Here is a 16,985-nt window from a genome sequence, read left to right as displayed (position 1 = left end):
TTCACATTATCTTTTTGTCTCTTGGGTTCTCATGTGCTAAACAGCTGCTTTTTGAAGTTCTTGTATAGTGTTCTTCAAAACATTTCTCAGGGCCCACCTCCTCCAAAGCCTTCCCTCAGTGCTCCACTATCCACTGACCACTGCTTAGACAACTTGGTACATGCCTTGAATTTGCAAAGCCTTATTTTGTGCTTTTTCTGGATGCTACTTTTAAAATGTTTACAAGTAGTTTCATAAGAGAGTAAAAAAAATCTCTCTAACTAAATGATATATTATTTGAGAACAGGAATCTGTCCTTTATTTATTTTCCTTCAATATCTAATTTAGAATTTTTGCTTAAACTTGATCTTGATGTCTTCTTCTTCTTCTTCTTCTTCTTCTTCTTCTTCTTCTTCTTCTTCTTCTGGTGAGGCAATTGGGGTTAAGTGACTTGCCCCAGGGTCACACAGCTAGTAAATGTTAAGTGTCTGAGGCCGGATTTGAACTCAGGTCCTCCTGACTCCAGGGCCGGTGCTCTATCCACTTCGCCACCTAGCTGCCCCTTTCCTATTTCTTTGGGGGGTATAAGTATAGTTGTGGTATTTTGGGGTCCAAAGGCATACACTAATTGGTATGTTTTGGGGAATAATTCCATATTGCTTTCCAGAATGGTTAGATCAGTTCACAGCTCCACCAACAAAACATAACTTTCCCTTTTTTCCTATAGTATCTCCAGCATTTGTCATTTTCTTTTTTGTCATTTTTGCCAATATGTGTATGGGGTGGAACCCCTTACTTTAATTTGCATTTTTCTAGTTAGCGGTGATTTAGAACATTTTTTTTTATATGATAATAGATAGGATGAATTTTTTCCCCTTGAAAACTGTTTGTTCATATGTTTATTGTTGTTGTTTGTCCTTTGTTTTTGAAGAGGAAGATCATAGGTGATGTAGACTCATGAGTGAATTGGATTAAGAGAGGCAGAGTTGTACAAAGTTGTTATCCCCACTTTCCTCCAGAGTAATTGAGGGCCAGTGGCAAAACAAAAATCAGGACTGGTGATAGCTCAGAAGGCAGTGGATGTCCTTGGCATTTTTGGTGTCTGACCAAGCTCTAAGAGCTCCACAACTCCTGCTTAAGCCACTTTCATGACTATTGTAACAAATTGTTCTCATACACCCATTCCACCAGGGGAAATCTTCATATGCTTGAGGTGGACACTGCTAACTCACCAATGGATTTGTGACTCATCAATTACTCTCATTCTGGTTAACCCATCTGTCAAGACCCATTTCCTGTGGTGTGGCTATTGCTCATGTTACAGTTTCTTGGAGCCACAGGTGAGAGTTGAGGGCCAGGTGGACACCAAAGGTGAATGAGCAGTCCTCACACCAGAGTTACTAGTTCTCCCTGAACTTTACATACATTCCATTCTTATGTTTAGACTGTTTATAAATTGAGAAATGGCTCTTATTTATATCAGTTCCTTATATATTTTGGAAATGATACCTTTAGTAGTGAAACTTGCAACAAAGATTTTTTTTCCAGTTAACCATTTCCCTTTTAATGTATTGGCTCTGTTTGTACAAAATCCTTTTAATTTCATATAATCAGATTGTCCATTTTATCTTTTGTGATCTTCAATTTACCTTGTTTGGTCATGAACTCTTCCCTTTTCTATAGATATGAAAGCCAATTCTTTCTTTTTCTTCTAATTTGTTTTGATGTGACCTTTTACATCCAGGTCACATATCACTTTGGGACTTATTTTGGTATTAGGTGTGAGATGTTGGTGGAATTCCTGCCATAATGCTGTCCAGTTTTCTCAGCAGTTTTTTTCAGTCACTCCTTCCCTTCAGTACCTGTTATATTACCAACATACCAAGTCTTTATGTTTTAAATGGGTTTAAAGTTGTTAGGAATAAAAGCAGTAACCTGAACATATTTAAAAGCTTTGATGGAGCACTGGCCCTGGATTCAGGAGGACCTGAGTTCAAATACGGCCTCAGATACTTAACACTTACTAGCTGTGTGACCCTGAGCAAGTCACTTAACCCCAATTGCCTCACCAAAAAATATTTAAAAAAATAAAATAAAAGCTTCAAGGATTGGAGTATTCAGATGAGGACTCTTAGTATGGAATATTCAGAAGAGGACTTTTAGTATAATTTATGGCAATCTGGGGGCATGTTGTTTAATATCTTAGAATCTTCCAGGATCCTATGACAGACCATGAAAAAATCCTGACTTGTCTCATTGGAATACTTTATGGAATAGTACTAGCAAAGGCCTTTAAGGTATTTGGTGGGAAAGTGCTATAAATTAGTAACATTATTAAAACATGTCACAGAACTCCAATTTATCTTTTTATGTAACTTAGAAATGTTTGAATGATTCTCACTTTGTTATAAAATAGCCATAGCAGCAACAGTTAACAAGGTTAGGTTCTCAGTGGTTCTAAAATGATCTAGGGTGGATGGAAGCCATTGAGGATAACACATACACATGTATATATATGTATGTATATGTATATGTATGTGTGTATATGTGTGTGTGTGTGTGTATGTCTGTCTGTCTCTCTCTCATCTATGTATCATCTATCTATCTATAGGATATGTATTGGCATGGGGACTTCAGTGACTGAGTTACGGAGAATCAATCAGGAAATGGGAAGTGATGAAGCAAACCTGGAAGGTAACTTGTTTCTGCAGGCAGTAAATAAGGTTACTAGGGAGAACTGAATCTTTCACTATCCAGATTATAGTCTGTCTTTTCCAGAAGCCTTTCCCAACTAGACAGAAGGAAGTTTTGGACTCACACCCATTTTCAGTCCCTTCTTTTCTCCTCCACATGTCATGCATAAATGCAGATTAAGCATGCAAATGCATTTTTTTTTTTAAATCCCCATGCCTGCCATAAAACCCACTTCACCCACTCACCATTTCCCCTCATGGCTCCTTCCCCTTACCTTCTCATATTTCCCTGAAAACTTGGTTGTTTTTACCAACTGCCTCTGCTAGCAGGTGGCATTTAAACATTAAAGACCTTCTTATCTGCTATGTAGTTAGGATTGATGTAGGAGCTATTAATCTAATGACCTGGCAGATAAGAGGGGCTTTAAAGTTTAAATGCCTCCCAGAGGGGGACTCAAAGCATCAATCCAGCTGATCCTTGGGCCATCTGGGGCTTAAAATAGTCCCAACTGCTATGCCTTCTTAGGTAGGTTTTCTTCCTTAATTCCAAACTTCTTCATAGAGTGGCATGGTAAAACCCGACCCCCCATTACCTCATCCTTAATTGCCCCACCGCCTACCCCCGAGGCCACTCAGTGAATCAAACTCTAAAGTAGTTTGTAGTTTTAGGTATTTAGGGTGGTTTGGTCCATAGTTTGACTGACTGGAGTGTGAGATATTTTGGACATATGTTTATTTCTGAGTTCTAATTAAAAACTAAGAGTGGGGCTAATGCCACAAAGTGTAGAATTTTGGATCTAGTCCAGTCTCTTCAATTTACAAATGAAGAAACTGAGCCACCCTCCTCCCCCCAAAACTTAAGTAATATGCTTAAGTAGAAACAGGTAATTAATTTTAGATACTGTCAAAGGGGAATTCAGATCGGTGAAACAAGCATTTGTGATGCAGTGGATAAAGCAATGGCCTTGGAGTCAGAAGGACCTGAGTTAAAATCTGGTCTCAGACACTTACTAGCTGTGGGACCCTGGGCAAATCATGTAATTCTGTTTGCCTCAGTTTCCTCACCTGTAAAATGAGCTAGAGAAGGAAATGGCAAACCACCAAGAAAGCCCCAAATGGGATCACAGAGAGCTTCATATGACTGAAACAACAACAACAACAACAACATTAAATACCTACTAGATCAGCACTATAGTAGGTAGAGATAAAAGACAAAACAAAAAAAAGTCTAGTGCCGTTAGGGAGATTACATTCTATTCTGTGTGTTGGGGAGGCTGGTGAATAGTGTGTGATGTTTACAACTTTTGTAAGGTAACTAAATAGAAAGCAGTTTGAGGAGGTAAGCTTAGTAGCTTGCTAGGGCAAGTGAGATGATCAGGAAAGGCTTCACATGAGACTTAAACTTCAAAGGAAGTTAAGGATTCTAAGAAGGGTCATAAGGGGTGCAAGACAAATTATTGAGATAGATACAGAAGATGTGAAGTTGAGTCCAGGGAATAGCAAGTAGGTCAGTTTGGCCAGTAGCATGCTAGGAAGGGTCATTTCTTGACATGCAGTGGCACTGGGCAGAAAGCAAGGAGCTGTGGCATAGGTACTGCTAGAGAGAAAGTAACCCTGTGGGAGGGTGGTCTGGATGTTCATACGAGAATACTCTCTGTCCAACCCTTCTTACTGTCTGGGGCCATTTCTTTGCAGACTTAAGTTCCCTGCAATTCAAAGCCCTTCATAACTTAGTCACCCCCTACCTTTCCAGTCTTCTCAGCCCTTACTACCCAACACAAAGTGACATTGGCCTCCTGGCTGTTCCACAGAACCAGACACTTCATCTCTTTGCTTCTGGCATTTTCTCTGATTCTCTGCCTTTGCCTGGAATGCTCTCTCTCCTTTGCTCCAGCTGCTGACCTCCCTAGCTTACCTCCCACAGGAAGCCTTTCTCAACCTCTTGTTATTCCACTGCTTTCTCTTTGTTAATGATTTCCTATTTTTCCTGTATATAGTTTGTTCTCTGTGTCTGTTTACATGATGTCTTCCCATTCTGTTGTAAGATCTCCTTTTCTATTTCCAGCACTTACTATAGCACTTGGCACATAGTAGGTACTTAATGTTTATTGAATTGAATTTCTTTCTTTTTTTTTTGCAGGGCAATGAGGGTTAAGTGACTTGCCCAGGGTCACACAGCTAGTAAGTGTCAAGTGTCTGAGGCTGGATTTGAACTCAGGTCCTCCTGAATCCAGGGCCAGTGCTTTATCCACTGCGCCACCTAGCTGCCCCCCATATTGAATTGAATTTTAAATGAGTAAGCACAGAGGATAGTAATCTGAGGATTCATACGTATCCTATGTAGATACTTACCAGCTATATGACCTTTAGGCAGGTCACTTCATCCCTCTGAAACAGTTTCCTCTTCTGAACAATGGGGATAATAATAGCACCTACCTCTCTGAGTTGTTGTTAGGCTCAAGTGAGGTAGCACATGTAAAGATCTTTGCTATTCTCATTATTATTGTGGCTATTGATGTTTTAGGCCTCTTGAGGGCAAACCTTGTGTTCTGTGTTTCTGTATTTCTTTTCCTTCTCAGCCTCCTCTCTTCCTTGCAGTGTGTTTGACAAATAGTAGATTATAAAGAAAGACGCTTTGATTGCTTTATACTGTAGTTGCTTGGCTTTAGATTTGCTCAGAGGTTCCTTTTCAATTTATATGTAAAACATTCCCCAAATGCACCTATCATACAAAAGGCAACAAGGATATTAACCAACTGATTTAGGCAATCACAATAGCAGCCAGTATTTCTAGAACACATTTATGTAACATTTATATGAAGGTTTGCAAAGAACTTTATACATTATCTCATTTGATCCTTACCAACAACCCTGTGAGGCAGGTGCTATTATTTCCTGCATTTTACAAATGAGGAAACAGGCTGAGAGGAAGAAGTGACTTATCCAGGGTCACACAGAGAGGAAACATCTGAAGGAAAATTCAAATTCATGTCTTCCTAAGTCCAAATCCAGCTCTGTGTCACTTAAAGTTGTGGGAGAAGGATGTTTTCTTTGGCTTCTTCTCCAGTAGAAACAAAGATGCTGTAGTAGAGGTCCTTAACAGATACTCTGGGATTCTGAGGCTTCCAGAATTTTGACTTCTGAAGGTATCTTTGGAGAATCCCAGAAAGTCAACATCAAGTTTGTATATATTCTTTGCACCCATTTCAGTTCTTGGCCTGAAGGGATGGTTGTCTGGATCATTGGAAATAGCTGGGATCCCATACCTATAATGAGTTAGTTTACCTAAGGACCTTGTGGAGTTTCACTTCAATTGAGTCCCCTAAAATACTCTTAAAATTCATTGAAAATTCTCTGAACTGTCTTGTCCCAAGGGTTCTAGAATCCTAAGAATTTCAGAGTTCTAAGGAGGCCTTAGAGATAAATTAATACAACTTCTTCAATTGATAGGCATATATAGCATCATAGATTTAGGTTTGGGGTAATATAGTACAATCCTCTCATTTGACATTGGAGCAAAGTGGGACCCTAGAAGGTTAATGATTCCCAAGATTATACAGGTAGGAACAGAAGTAGGATTTGAATTTGAGCCCTCTAATTCTAAATCTATCCCTCTTTTTTGGGGAGAGGGGTGAGGGAAACATCCAGGGTTAAGTGACTTACCCAGCATCACACAGCTAATAAGTGTCTGAAGTCATATTTGAACTCAAGTCCTCCTGACTTCAAGGCCAGTGCTCTATCTACTCTACCACATACCTGCTCACAGCCCTCTTTCTACTGAGAATGAGATTTAGCAAGATGAGATGATTCCCAAGGTCACATAGCTAGTTGATAGCTGGGTTAGGACTAGGTCTAGACCAGGACTAGAAAAGATTCCATTCAATAGAGTCCCTAGCCAGAACAATGCAACAACATAGGGCTTCCAGTAGTGTCAGAGAAAATACTGGGTGCAGAATCACCTTTCGGTGAATGAAGGAATGAATATAAACTGCTCCCAAAAAGCCATCCCCAGATGATGCATTACATGCTGTCTATCAGGAAATAAGAGCCTGCTGCTGCTCATCATGTATTGTCCCATTGCTACTGAAAAGTGCCGGACAGGCTACTGCCCTATGATCCCACTTAACAATCTCTTTGACTCCCTAGACCAAAACACTCCTGGCCATCATCCCCTTATGTAGGTTGTATTCCCTATCAGAATGTAGATTGCTTGAGGTCCTGGACTGTTTATATTTTTGGTCTTATATCCGTGGTATTTTGCAAAGTGCCAACGACATAGTAGATTCTTCATAAAGGCTTGTTGATTGATTGATTAAAAGGCAAACTGCTTCCAGACAACCATATAGAATTTAGAATCTAGAGCAAATTTGAACCCCAGAGGTGAAAGTCAATTCACTGAATTACAGCTAAAGGTAGTTACTATAGCTTCTGTAGTCCCAATGCCCTACTTCCTGTGGCAGATACTAATGGGCTGGTCACAGCAGTCTAGTTATAGCATGCTGTCTATCTTTGAGAAAGACACCAGGTAGAATATATCTAAACAACCCAACCTTGGAAAAAGGAACTAGGAGTGTGTGTGTGTGTGTGTGTGTGTGTGTGTGTGTGTGTGAGAGAGAGAGAGAGAGAGAGTAGGTGTGTGTTGGAAAATGTCATGTCCTATATGGATATACCTGAGAAGAACTGGAAAAAGACTGGAAAATATTTGTGCACATATGAAGTAGTTTAAAATTTTTTCCATATGTTAAAAAGAGAATGGTTTCATAAGTTATAATTTCATAAGTACTCAAACTGCAAAAGGTATTGTGCTACATTTATTTATTTACAATAATAGTATTTATATAGCACTTTAAGGTTTATAAATCAATTTATTATGGTATCTTATTTAATCCTCACAACAGCTCTCTGAAGTAGATGCTATATTTCTTCATTTTGCAAATGAAGAAATTGAAGCTGACTTGCCTGGGGTGATAAATAAAGTTAAGTGTCTGAGGTGGGATTTGAACTTGGGTCTTCTTTACTCCCAAGTCCTGTACTTTAGCTATTATACAACCTAGCTGTCTATTTAAAATATTTTTATTGTTGCCTTTTGTCTTTACAATATGTTTATTTTCTCATAAGCCAGTGGGGATATTGTCCTCTCCATCCCTGTTTCCCAACCCCAAAACAAAATATGAATCCCTCCCTATAAAAAGGAAAAAACATTTAGCTAAAGTGAGTCACCTTAGTCAAGGTCCAGTGTTTTTGATGATGTGGTATGTGTGCTCCATTCATATTATCCATTTCTTTACTGAGAGGTGGGAAGTGCGTTTCTTTATCAGTTCTCTAGGAATGAGATTGTTGATTACAATTCATCAGAGTTAACTGCTTTTTAGTGTTGTTATCAGAGATATTGTTGCAGCAGCTGTGTATGTTTTCTTGGTTTTGCTTTCTTCACTTTGCATCACTTTATTCAAGTATTTTCACATTTCTTTGAAATCCTCATATTTGTCTCTTTTTATGGCACAATAATGTTCCATTATATTAATATCCCCCAATTTGTTCAGTCATTTCCTAATTGATGGTTAACTATCGAGTTTCTAGTCTTTTCCTACCACAGAGTGCTGTTGTGAATATCCTGTTTTACATGGGATCTCCCTCCCCCACCCCCATTACTGACCTTAGTGGTCTGGTAGTGGAATTGCTGGGGTCAAAGGATATAAAGATTTATTGATTTTTTTGCATTGTATCAAAATTGTTTTCCAAAATGCTTGAGTTTATTAGAGTTTTTTCTTTCCCATATTTATTCTTTCTGTTTTTTATCATTTTCAATCATTTTTCTGGGTGTAAGTTAAAGAAACATCAGAGTTGTTCTGATTTTCATTTCTCTTTTTATTAGTGGTTTACAGTAGTTTTTGTATGGTGGTTGAACATTCTAATTACTCCTAAAAATTGTTTGTTTATATTTTTTCACCACTTATCTATTAGGGAAAATGATGCTTATGTGTCAATTCCCTGTATAACTTGGATAGTAGATTTTTATTAAAAAATACTTAATTAAAATTATTTCCCACTTGTTAAGTGTCTCTTCTTATTCTAGCCATGTTGATTTTGTCAGGCTAAATTTAAGAAGACATCTGGTCTAAAAACTTCCTTTATAGAATATAAGTTCCAGAGGTCAATGACTGTTTCAAGGACTGTCTTTGTATCTGTAATGCCAGCCATACGCTAGCCACTTAATAAAAATTTGTTGATTGATCCTTAAAAAGAAAACAATTCATTCTCTATGCCACAAATTATGAGAAAGTGCTATAAAAATAATTCAGAATAGTGGGTTATAACAAAACTTTAAATTGGCTGTGGACTCCATCATTGTGTGAAAAACATTTTTCTTCATTTCTATTTAGAAAAAAAAATGTGTAGCTAGACAGTAGCTTGTGTGAAAAAGATTTGGAGGTTTTAGTGGACTGTTAGCTGTGTGATATGATAGCCAAAAACTTGGAGGAGGTACAGATGCTATCTTAGGTGCCATTAAAAGAGTCATTATATACAGAATAGTAGCTTAGCTGTTGGTATTCCAAAAGTGAGATCCTTGTCCAGTGAACAATGAGTGGACATACCACTAGTAGACTGAATTGTATCAATCTCAATATTTCTTCCATAGATAAAATCAGAAGATAAAAAAGTTGAGTTGCATCTACCATTATCCCTTCCACATCATGACATTCATCACTGTGGTTTCATTATATCATGTGTCGTCATTAGAAATTAAATGGGAATTTGGGGGGAGTTTTGTGGAAGCCACAGATAACACAGAGCCTGTAACCAAATACTTTACCCAGATTTTACAATAAGGTACTGTAAATACCCTATAAAAGAAAAAGAAAAAAATTCAGATTTCTCTGGTATAAAGTGAGAGGCAAAAAATTTTACATGGATTTTCCAGATCGTAGGGGTGGCATGCCCCTAACCCCAGCCATATAGAAAGGATAACTGTAAAAGGAAGCTTGACCCATAGTTTGTTTTTTTCCCCTCAGACAATATTGTTCAGGGGTTAGAAAAAAGAGAACACTCATAGACTATACAGAATTTCCCCAAAGTCTTAGTACAGTTTTAGGCTATTAAACCTTAAAACTGCACTAAAATTTTTGAATCATCATGTATAGAAGCCTCAAGCCAATATACTTTCTTCAAGGAAAGACTCTGGAAATATTGGTTATAGCTAGCACTGAATGCCACTACATAAAATTAAAATGGTTATATTCTAATAGACATCAAACAATTGGTTACTGATATAAAAATCATTCCCAAATCAGGGAATTTCCCAAGTCAAAATTCAGGGTCACCAACCTCACTCTCTCCTCCAGAGCCATCTGGGTCCAGTGGCAAGATATGTATCAGGATGACTGGAGATGACCTGGGATGTTTAAGGCAATTGGGGTTAAGTGACTTTCCTAGGGCCACACAGCTAGTAAGTAAATGAAGTGAGATTTGAATTCAGGTCCTCTTGACTTGAGGGCCAGTGCTTTATCCTCTGTGCCACTCATCTGTCCCCTATTGTATGAGGTATAAATTGTACAAGGAGTAGAAAGATAGGAAGAAAAGATGGGCTAGGCCAAGGATACATTGAAGAAGTCTGTGCTGCAGGCAAGTCAACTTTCAGAGTTTTGAGAGTTTGATTCTCAAGATATCTGAAAAAGGGGAAGATACAAAGTCCTTGGAAAAAGTAATGGATCATATTATTAGTGGGGGAAAAAGGTGAGAAAACATCAATAATTGCTGACTCATACATTTGTCTCATTTCCCATTTCTACAAAACTTTTATTAGTATAATCTACATGTGTCAAAGACTTCCTTGATGATGGTTTGAGAAGGGAATGGGCAAAGCATCTTATGCAAATGATAATTCTATATCATCTCACATTTTTGTAGTCACACAGTTGACAGAATGGTATAGAATATACTGTTAAGTGCTAAAATTCTAGCTAGTCTGTCTAAAATATCTGAGTGGTCGCCAATAAATTATAAGCTTTAGCAAGTGTTTGACTTTTAAGCATTTATTAAGGAGAATAAGAATTTGGTAAAGAGAGAGAGAAAGGCCTACATTCATCAATCTATTAAAGGGAGAGCGCATTTCTAGCCCCCTTCTCCACCGGAGTCCTCAGAAAAGAGAGTGAGTCAGAGCGCCAGGCTCCCCCTTCTTCCTCCCACAAGCAAATGTCACTTCATGACGCCAAAGAAAAGATGCATGGTCTTGCCCTCAAAGACCTTCACCTCATGGGTGGAGCTCTTCTACAGTAAGTCTCCAGCAGGTGGTGTCATTCCAATCGTTACAATACACTAACCTACTGGGCTTATTGTGTTTTTTTGATTATTTAAACATACCGTGTGATAATTAGAACTAATTGCTATCCAACAGAGCATCTCTTCCACACATATATTAAAATTATATAAGATTCCTATGAAAAGTATAACAACAGAGACAACTGCTGATTATTGAAGACAAAAAAGGGAGACATATACTTGTCAAAGGTCTTTTTCACCATCATGGAAGATATTCAGCACAGAGTACAAATAGTAGAGGGGTTCCCAGTAAAGAAGAAGGTCCTCCACCTGCTTTTGTTTTAGATGTCATTGTGCTATTTTTACCCATCCCTGGGTCTTTTCAGAGACTCTCAAATGATATCTGTAATGATAAAACACTTAGTCTAATAACACAGAGAATAAAAAGCAAATGGATGAAAAATACCCACTACCCAGATTATGTTATTCCCTTGGATGAACAATCCAAAGAAATTGATCCAGCAGTATTTTGGACAGAAATGAACTGGGGCCAGAATTGAATAGGAGGAGGAAACCAGGCTAAATTGCCTTTAGGAAACTGTGCATTGCCTTGAATGATTCCAAACTTTTTGCTGAAACTAATGCTCATCCATATTAACATCATTATTCTTACAGTGATACCATGTATGCCAGTGAGCCATGGAATACCAGTCTCTGAAGAGGATGTTGAAGATTATTTAAAAAGGAAATGGAACGGGGTAGCTAGGTGGCACAGTGGATAAAGCACTGGCCCTGGATTCAGGAGTACCTGAGTTCAAATCCGACCTCAGACACTTGACACTTACTAGCTGTGTGACCCTGGGAAAATCACTTAACCCCCATAGCCCCGCAAAAAAAAGGGAATGGAGAAGCCTATAGTGGGAATGAGTATGCTACAACATATAAAATAACAACCAAGAATTGCACAGAAGTGACAAAAGATTTCATTACCTTTCTGTGCCACAGTTTCCTCATTCATAAAATAAGGGAGTTGAGCTAGCTGACCTCTAAGGTCCCTTCCAGTTTTAACATATGTTCACATAGTCAGAGAAATGTGACTATAAAAGGAGGTGAGGCTGTGATGTTGTTGTTCATCCTTTGTTCTAGTAGGGAACCAATGATGTCATGAGGGTGATGTCTTGACTTTCATGTGATTTAGACTTGAGCGAGGCAGAGATGTGCAGAGTCACTGGTCTTGCTCTCTCCTTCAGAGCCATCTAAGTCCAGTGGCAAGACAAAGGACAAGAAGGCTGGGGATGCACCAGGATATGGTGGATGACCTTGGCCTTTCTAAATTAAGGTCTTTCCCAGGTCTCAGTTTGTCTGAAGGTATGCCCATTCAATGACTAAAAGCTAGGTAAGAGTTGAGCCAAAAGATGGCTCAATCACAAAGATGTCAGGCCGGGAGAGGAAGACCCTTAGAGTTTGTGGCCAGAACAGAAAAAAATTGATATTTACACTCATTCTAATCCATCAAAACCTAAACAATGAGCCATAGAAACTTGGGTTGGGGCTATTATTGGTGATTCAATGAAAGCCAGAGTGATTTGAGTTTAAAGGCTATGATGTGGTTAGAGTGAAGGATGAATAACTCCCTATGATCCACTGATTTCCATCCGATGTCAATAGATCTAAAGGAAGGTCCTAGGATAAGTTATGAACTCCTTTCCCCCATGAAGAATTTATAGGAAGATATGGAGAAGAGTCACACAAAATAAAAACATATTGTTGGGTTGCCCTTTGTCTTGTTGGAAAAAAATATCCATATCAAGATCACAGATCATTGAAATAATGAAGTATTGTAGTTTCTAGAAAACCAAATCTGGAATATTGTGTTCAGTTCTAGGTGGTATATTTGAACAGTGTTGACTAGCCAGAACTCATTCAAAAGAGGGTGATCAGAGTAGCGAAGGGCTTTAAGGTAATGCCATATAAAGTTCAGTTGAAAGAACTAAAGATGTTTAGCTTTGAGAAGAGGTGATCTAGGGTTGAAGTGTTGAGCTGTCCTTAAATATTTATACAGCTGTCATTTGGCAGAAGTATTAAACTTGTTCTACTTGGCCCCACAGGGCAGAACTGAGAGAAGTAGATGGAAGTTGTAAATAGGTTACTTTGGCCTTGATAGAGGGAAAAAGATTTCCTAATCAATAGGGCTTTCAAAAATTCAGCCTGGGTCTTTTGTAAAACAAATAAAACACATTGCCTATGTATGAAATTGTGTTTCTCATTTTGTACCTCCAGTCCATAACTTTTCTGCTAGGAATTGATTGCTATGCTTTGTAATCAGTATTATGAAGTTAGTGGTGATAGAATTGAAAGAAAAAAAAGAGCAGAAATAAAACAAAAGGTACAGAAAGGGACAAATAGAGCAATTTTGTTAATAGAAATGGCTAGCATTTATACAGTACTTTAAGGTTTGCAAAGCACTTTGTAAATATTATCTCATTTTATCCTCCCACCAACCTTGGGAAATAGATGCTATTATTATTTCCAGTATACCAATGAGGAAACTGAGGCCGACAGGGAAGTTAAGTGAACTTCCTAGAGTCATATAGCTAGTATGTATCTAAGGCTGAATTTGAACTCATCTTTCTAGCTCCAGGTCCAGCCTGATTCACTGCATCACCTAATTGCCCTGTTATCACCCTGATAAATGAAATGTGTATGTGTATATGTATATGTACATAGTTGCCCTGTTAATACCTTGTTAAATTATATATACATACATATATACACACATATATTTATACATATATATATGTATAGACATAGTAAAACCCTATAAGTTTCTTATGCAATCTTTTTTTGTTCTTTGTATATTAAAATGTTTGTGTTTGTTGATGATTGTTTAATTCATGATAAAAATGAAAATTATAAAAATAATGTCTTTAAATGAAAACTAGATAAATGAAAGCTAGATAAATAATTTTTGGGAATGTTCTAGAGGGGATTCTTGTTTAGGTCTGGGTTAGACTAGATGCTCTCTAAGTTACCTTTCAGCACCTAGTATAGTGTCTGGGATAAAGTAAGCACTTAATAACTGCTTGTTGGTTAATTTGATTGATTTAATTCTATGATGTAAGGTTAATAATAAATTTATTTTGAGTTCCCTACATATTTTTTTTTTACGGTGGCATTGGGATGAAATAATATGGGGCTGTGTGGGGAAGACACCAAGTTTGAAAATATCCTACGTGAATTACGTAAAAATATCCTAAGTGAATTAATCTTGGAATTAGCTGTTGGCTCCAGAAGCCACATGACACTCACCAGAACAGAGGAAGTAAGCAATGATGAAAACTGTGGCCACATCCAGTCTAAATCCTGCATGAATTGTACTGGTTCAACTAACCGTCTCTAGAGAAGGTTGCCTCTCAACTGGCATAGAGCACACATATGAATTTTGATGTTTTCTTCAGGAGCATAGCCTTAGGAGAAGAGATTCCATCCATTTCTGATGAAGATTTGCATTTTGTGCATTTGTCTTTTTAACTTCTCCCTCTTTTTGTTTGAATGGAATCATTCCCAGTCATGGAAGAGTTTGTAAAAAGGCCTCAGTGTAATTAGATAAAACTCCCCAACTTGAGAGCCAGTAAACCTCAAAGGCTCATTCCTCCAGTACATTTCAGTTCTAAAGGAATAAATGCTTTTGTGTCTTCCCAGGTTGATTTGTGATGATCTGTTTTATAGTGATGTATCCTTAATTCATTCTGTATACCTGAAAATCAGGATAAATGCTTAGAATATGAAAATATACAATTTTCAGGCATTTGTTCTCTATGTGTCTTTTAAGGTGCTCTGGGTGCCTATGAGAACCAGAGTGTATTCTTTGACATAACCAAGTTTATTTCATGATTAAAAAATAGAAGTATCCATAATGGCCAGTAGTAGATGCTGTAGCTTTTTGGAGTCAGACCTGAGTTAGAGTTTGTTTCTGTGACTTGTTAGCCAAGTCATTTGAATCCTTTGAGTCTCAGCTTCCTTATCTATAAAGGTGAAAAACAAAACAAACAAACAAAAAAACCCCACTACATGTACTACCCTTTTCATAAAGTTGTTTGAATGGAATAAATAAATGCAAAGTATTACTATTATTAGAGGCCATCATTAGATCTAGTGATACTCTGCAGAAGTGAATCTCACTATGTAACAGATGTTCCATGCCCAAGAAAGTTTCCATGATAGAGGGTCCCCAGGCAAGAGCCACTGTGTTTACTGTCATGATTAGATCCTGCAGTGAAGCTGTTTTAGAAGCTGCAATATCCTTCAAATAGGTTCAGTCTTATAGGTTAAGTACTTATGCCAGTGGAGTTATAGTATTGTTGGATTTAGTCCCTGAAGGGATTATAGGGCTCAATTAGTTCAACTTCCTTGTTTTACTGATAAAGAAAATCAGGGCTCCACAGAGGCCAAGTGATTTGGTTTAGGTTCCACAAGTAATAAGGTGCATATCTGGGATTTGAACTCAGGTTCTCAAACTCCAAATCTGTTATTCTTGCCAATGTACCATGGACCTCTCATGTTTTCTCTGTTCTATAATGAAACTTTCTTTACACCAAAGGCACCAGTTTCCTTTCTCTTTCTCTAAAGATGTAATTTCACATCAAATTACTGACCTTAGTTTCTAAGGGGGAAGCAAAGGACATGCCCCGATTTCCTATTTGCTGTCTAGCCTTGCCTCTGCTGACATGTACTGGCTCTGTGATGTTGGGCAAGTCCCTTAATTTCTCAGTGTTCCCTTCTAGTGGTGTCAAACTCAAATAGAAACAGGGTGTCACTGAACTTTATATCAGTGTCCCTTTGGTTTTCATATTAACATTCAGTTATTCAGTTGCTTTCCAGTCGTGTCTGATTCTTCATGACCCCATCTGGGGTTTTCTTGGCAAAGATACTAGAGTGGTTTGCCATTTCCTTCTCCAGCTCATTTTACAGATGAGGAAACTGAGAAAAACAGGGTGAAGTGACTTAGCCAGAGACACACAATTTATAAGTGTCTGAGGCCAGATCTGAATTCACAAACAGGAGTGAGTCTTCTTGACTCCAGGCCTGGAACTCTATCCACTGTAGGGCACCTACATTTTAATGTGATTAGGACTGCAGTTGGGAGTGTCATGGCCTGTGTTTGACACTTCTTCTCTAATCTGAAACTGGGATTCTTAACCTGGGATCTGGGTCTGTGGATAAATTTCAGAGCCTATGAACTTGTATAAGAAAAAAAGACATCTTTATTTTCTCTAACCTCTAATTAAAATTTGGCATTTCCTTGAATTATGAATTTTAAAACAAAGATGATTCTGAGAAGAGGTCTATAGGCTAAACCAGAGAGCCAAAGGGGTCCATGACTCAAAAAAGGTTACAGATTACTGCTCTTAGATTACAAATTGCAGAGAAGGTGCCACCCTGCACTAATACAGGAAATTGTCTCATTTGGGAGTTCCCAATACCAGATGAAATTGTGGGTCCATTCTGTATCCCTACTTAGTGCTAAAGTTAGGAATCTACTTTTCTGGCCTTTTCTTCTATCTTTTCATTCTTCTCCTACCCTAGTCCATTTTTCTGGGATAGTTTTTGCACTTACAATTTTCAAACAGCATTTTATTTATGAATGGACTAACCTACCAGTAAATCTTATTATTTGCAAATCAATGACTCTATTGATCCATGAACTTAGACCTAACCTTGATGGTAGCCCATATATACTACCTGCTATTCCATTGTGTAAAGTATCTAGGCTTTTAAATAGGAAAGCCTGTGAATTAATAGGAAGAATCAATACTTGCTACAATTCTTAGTTAACTCAGAGTATTGTAGGGGAAAAAATAACAAGGGGTCAAACTGCCTGATTTGTGAATTTATCCACTGCCTAAATTTAAAATATACTCCCAGTTTTGTTATTCTTCATAAAATTCCCTGGAGTCAGGAAACTTGAGTTCAAATCTAGCCTTAGATACTTTGTAGCTGTATGACCTTGGGCAAGCTACTTAACCTCTTATCTGCCTCAGTTTCCTTGTCTGT

At 37.9% G+C, this 16,985-nt stretch overlaps 1 protein-coding gene across 12 annotated transcripts in view; it reads left to right on the top strand.

Annotated features, from left to right (window-relative positions):
* The window catches only part of LDLRAD4 (low density lipoprotein receptor class A domain containing 4), a 638,510-nt gene that overhangs the window by 174,165 nt on the left and 447,360 nt on the right, over positions 1-16,985 (top strand). For 7 of the 12 annotated variants that reach the window (XM_044002857.1, XM_044002831.1, XM_044002824.1 and 4 more), the window contains one exon: positions 2,591-2,673. The exons of the other annotated variants lie outside the window; for them this stretch is intronic. Coding sequence is in view for 4 of the 7 variants with exons in the window: in XM_044002831.1 (XP_043858766.1) it covers positions 2,591-2,673 (83 nt within the window). In the remaining 3 variants the exon portion in view is untranslated. The remainder of the gene's footprint in view (positions 1-2,590; positions 2,674-16,985) is intronic. 12 annotated transcript variants of the gene reach the window in all.

The sequence above is a fragment of the Dromiciops gliroides genome, chromosome 1 (assembly GCF_019393635.1).
Source record: "Dromiciops gliroides isolate mDroGli1 chromosome 1, mDroGli1.pri, whole genome shotgun sequence".
Lineage (NCBI taxonomy): Eukaryota > Metazoa > Chordata > Mammalia > Microbiotheria > Microbiotheriidae > Dromiciops > Dromiciops gliroides.
This window is presented reverse-complemented; position numbering and strand designations above follow the sequence as displayed.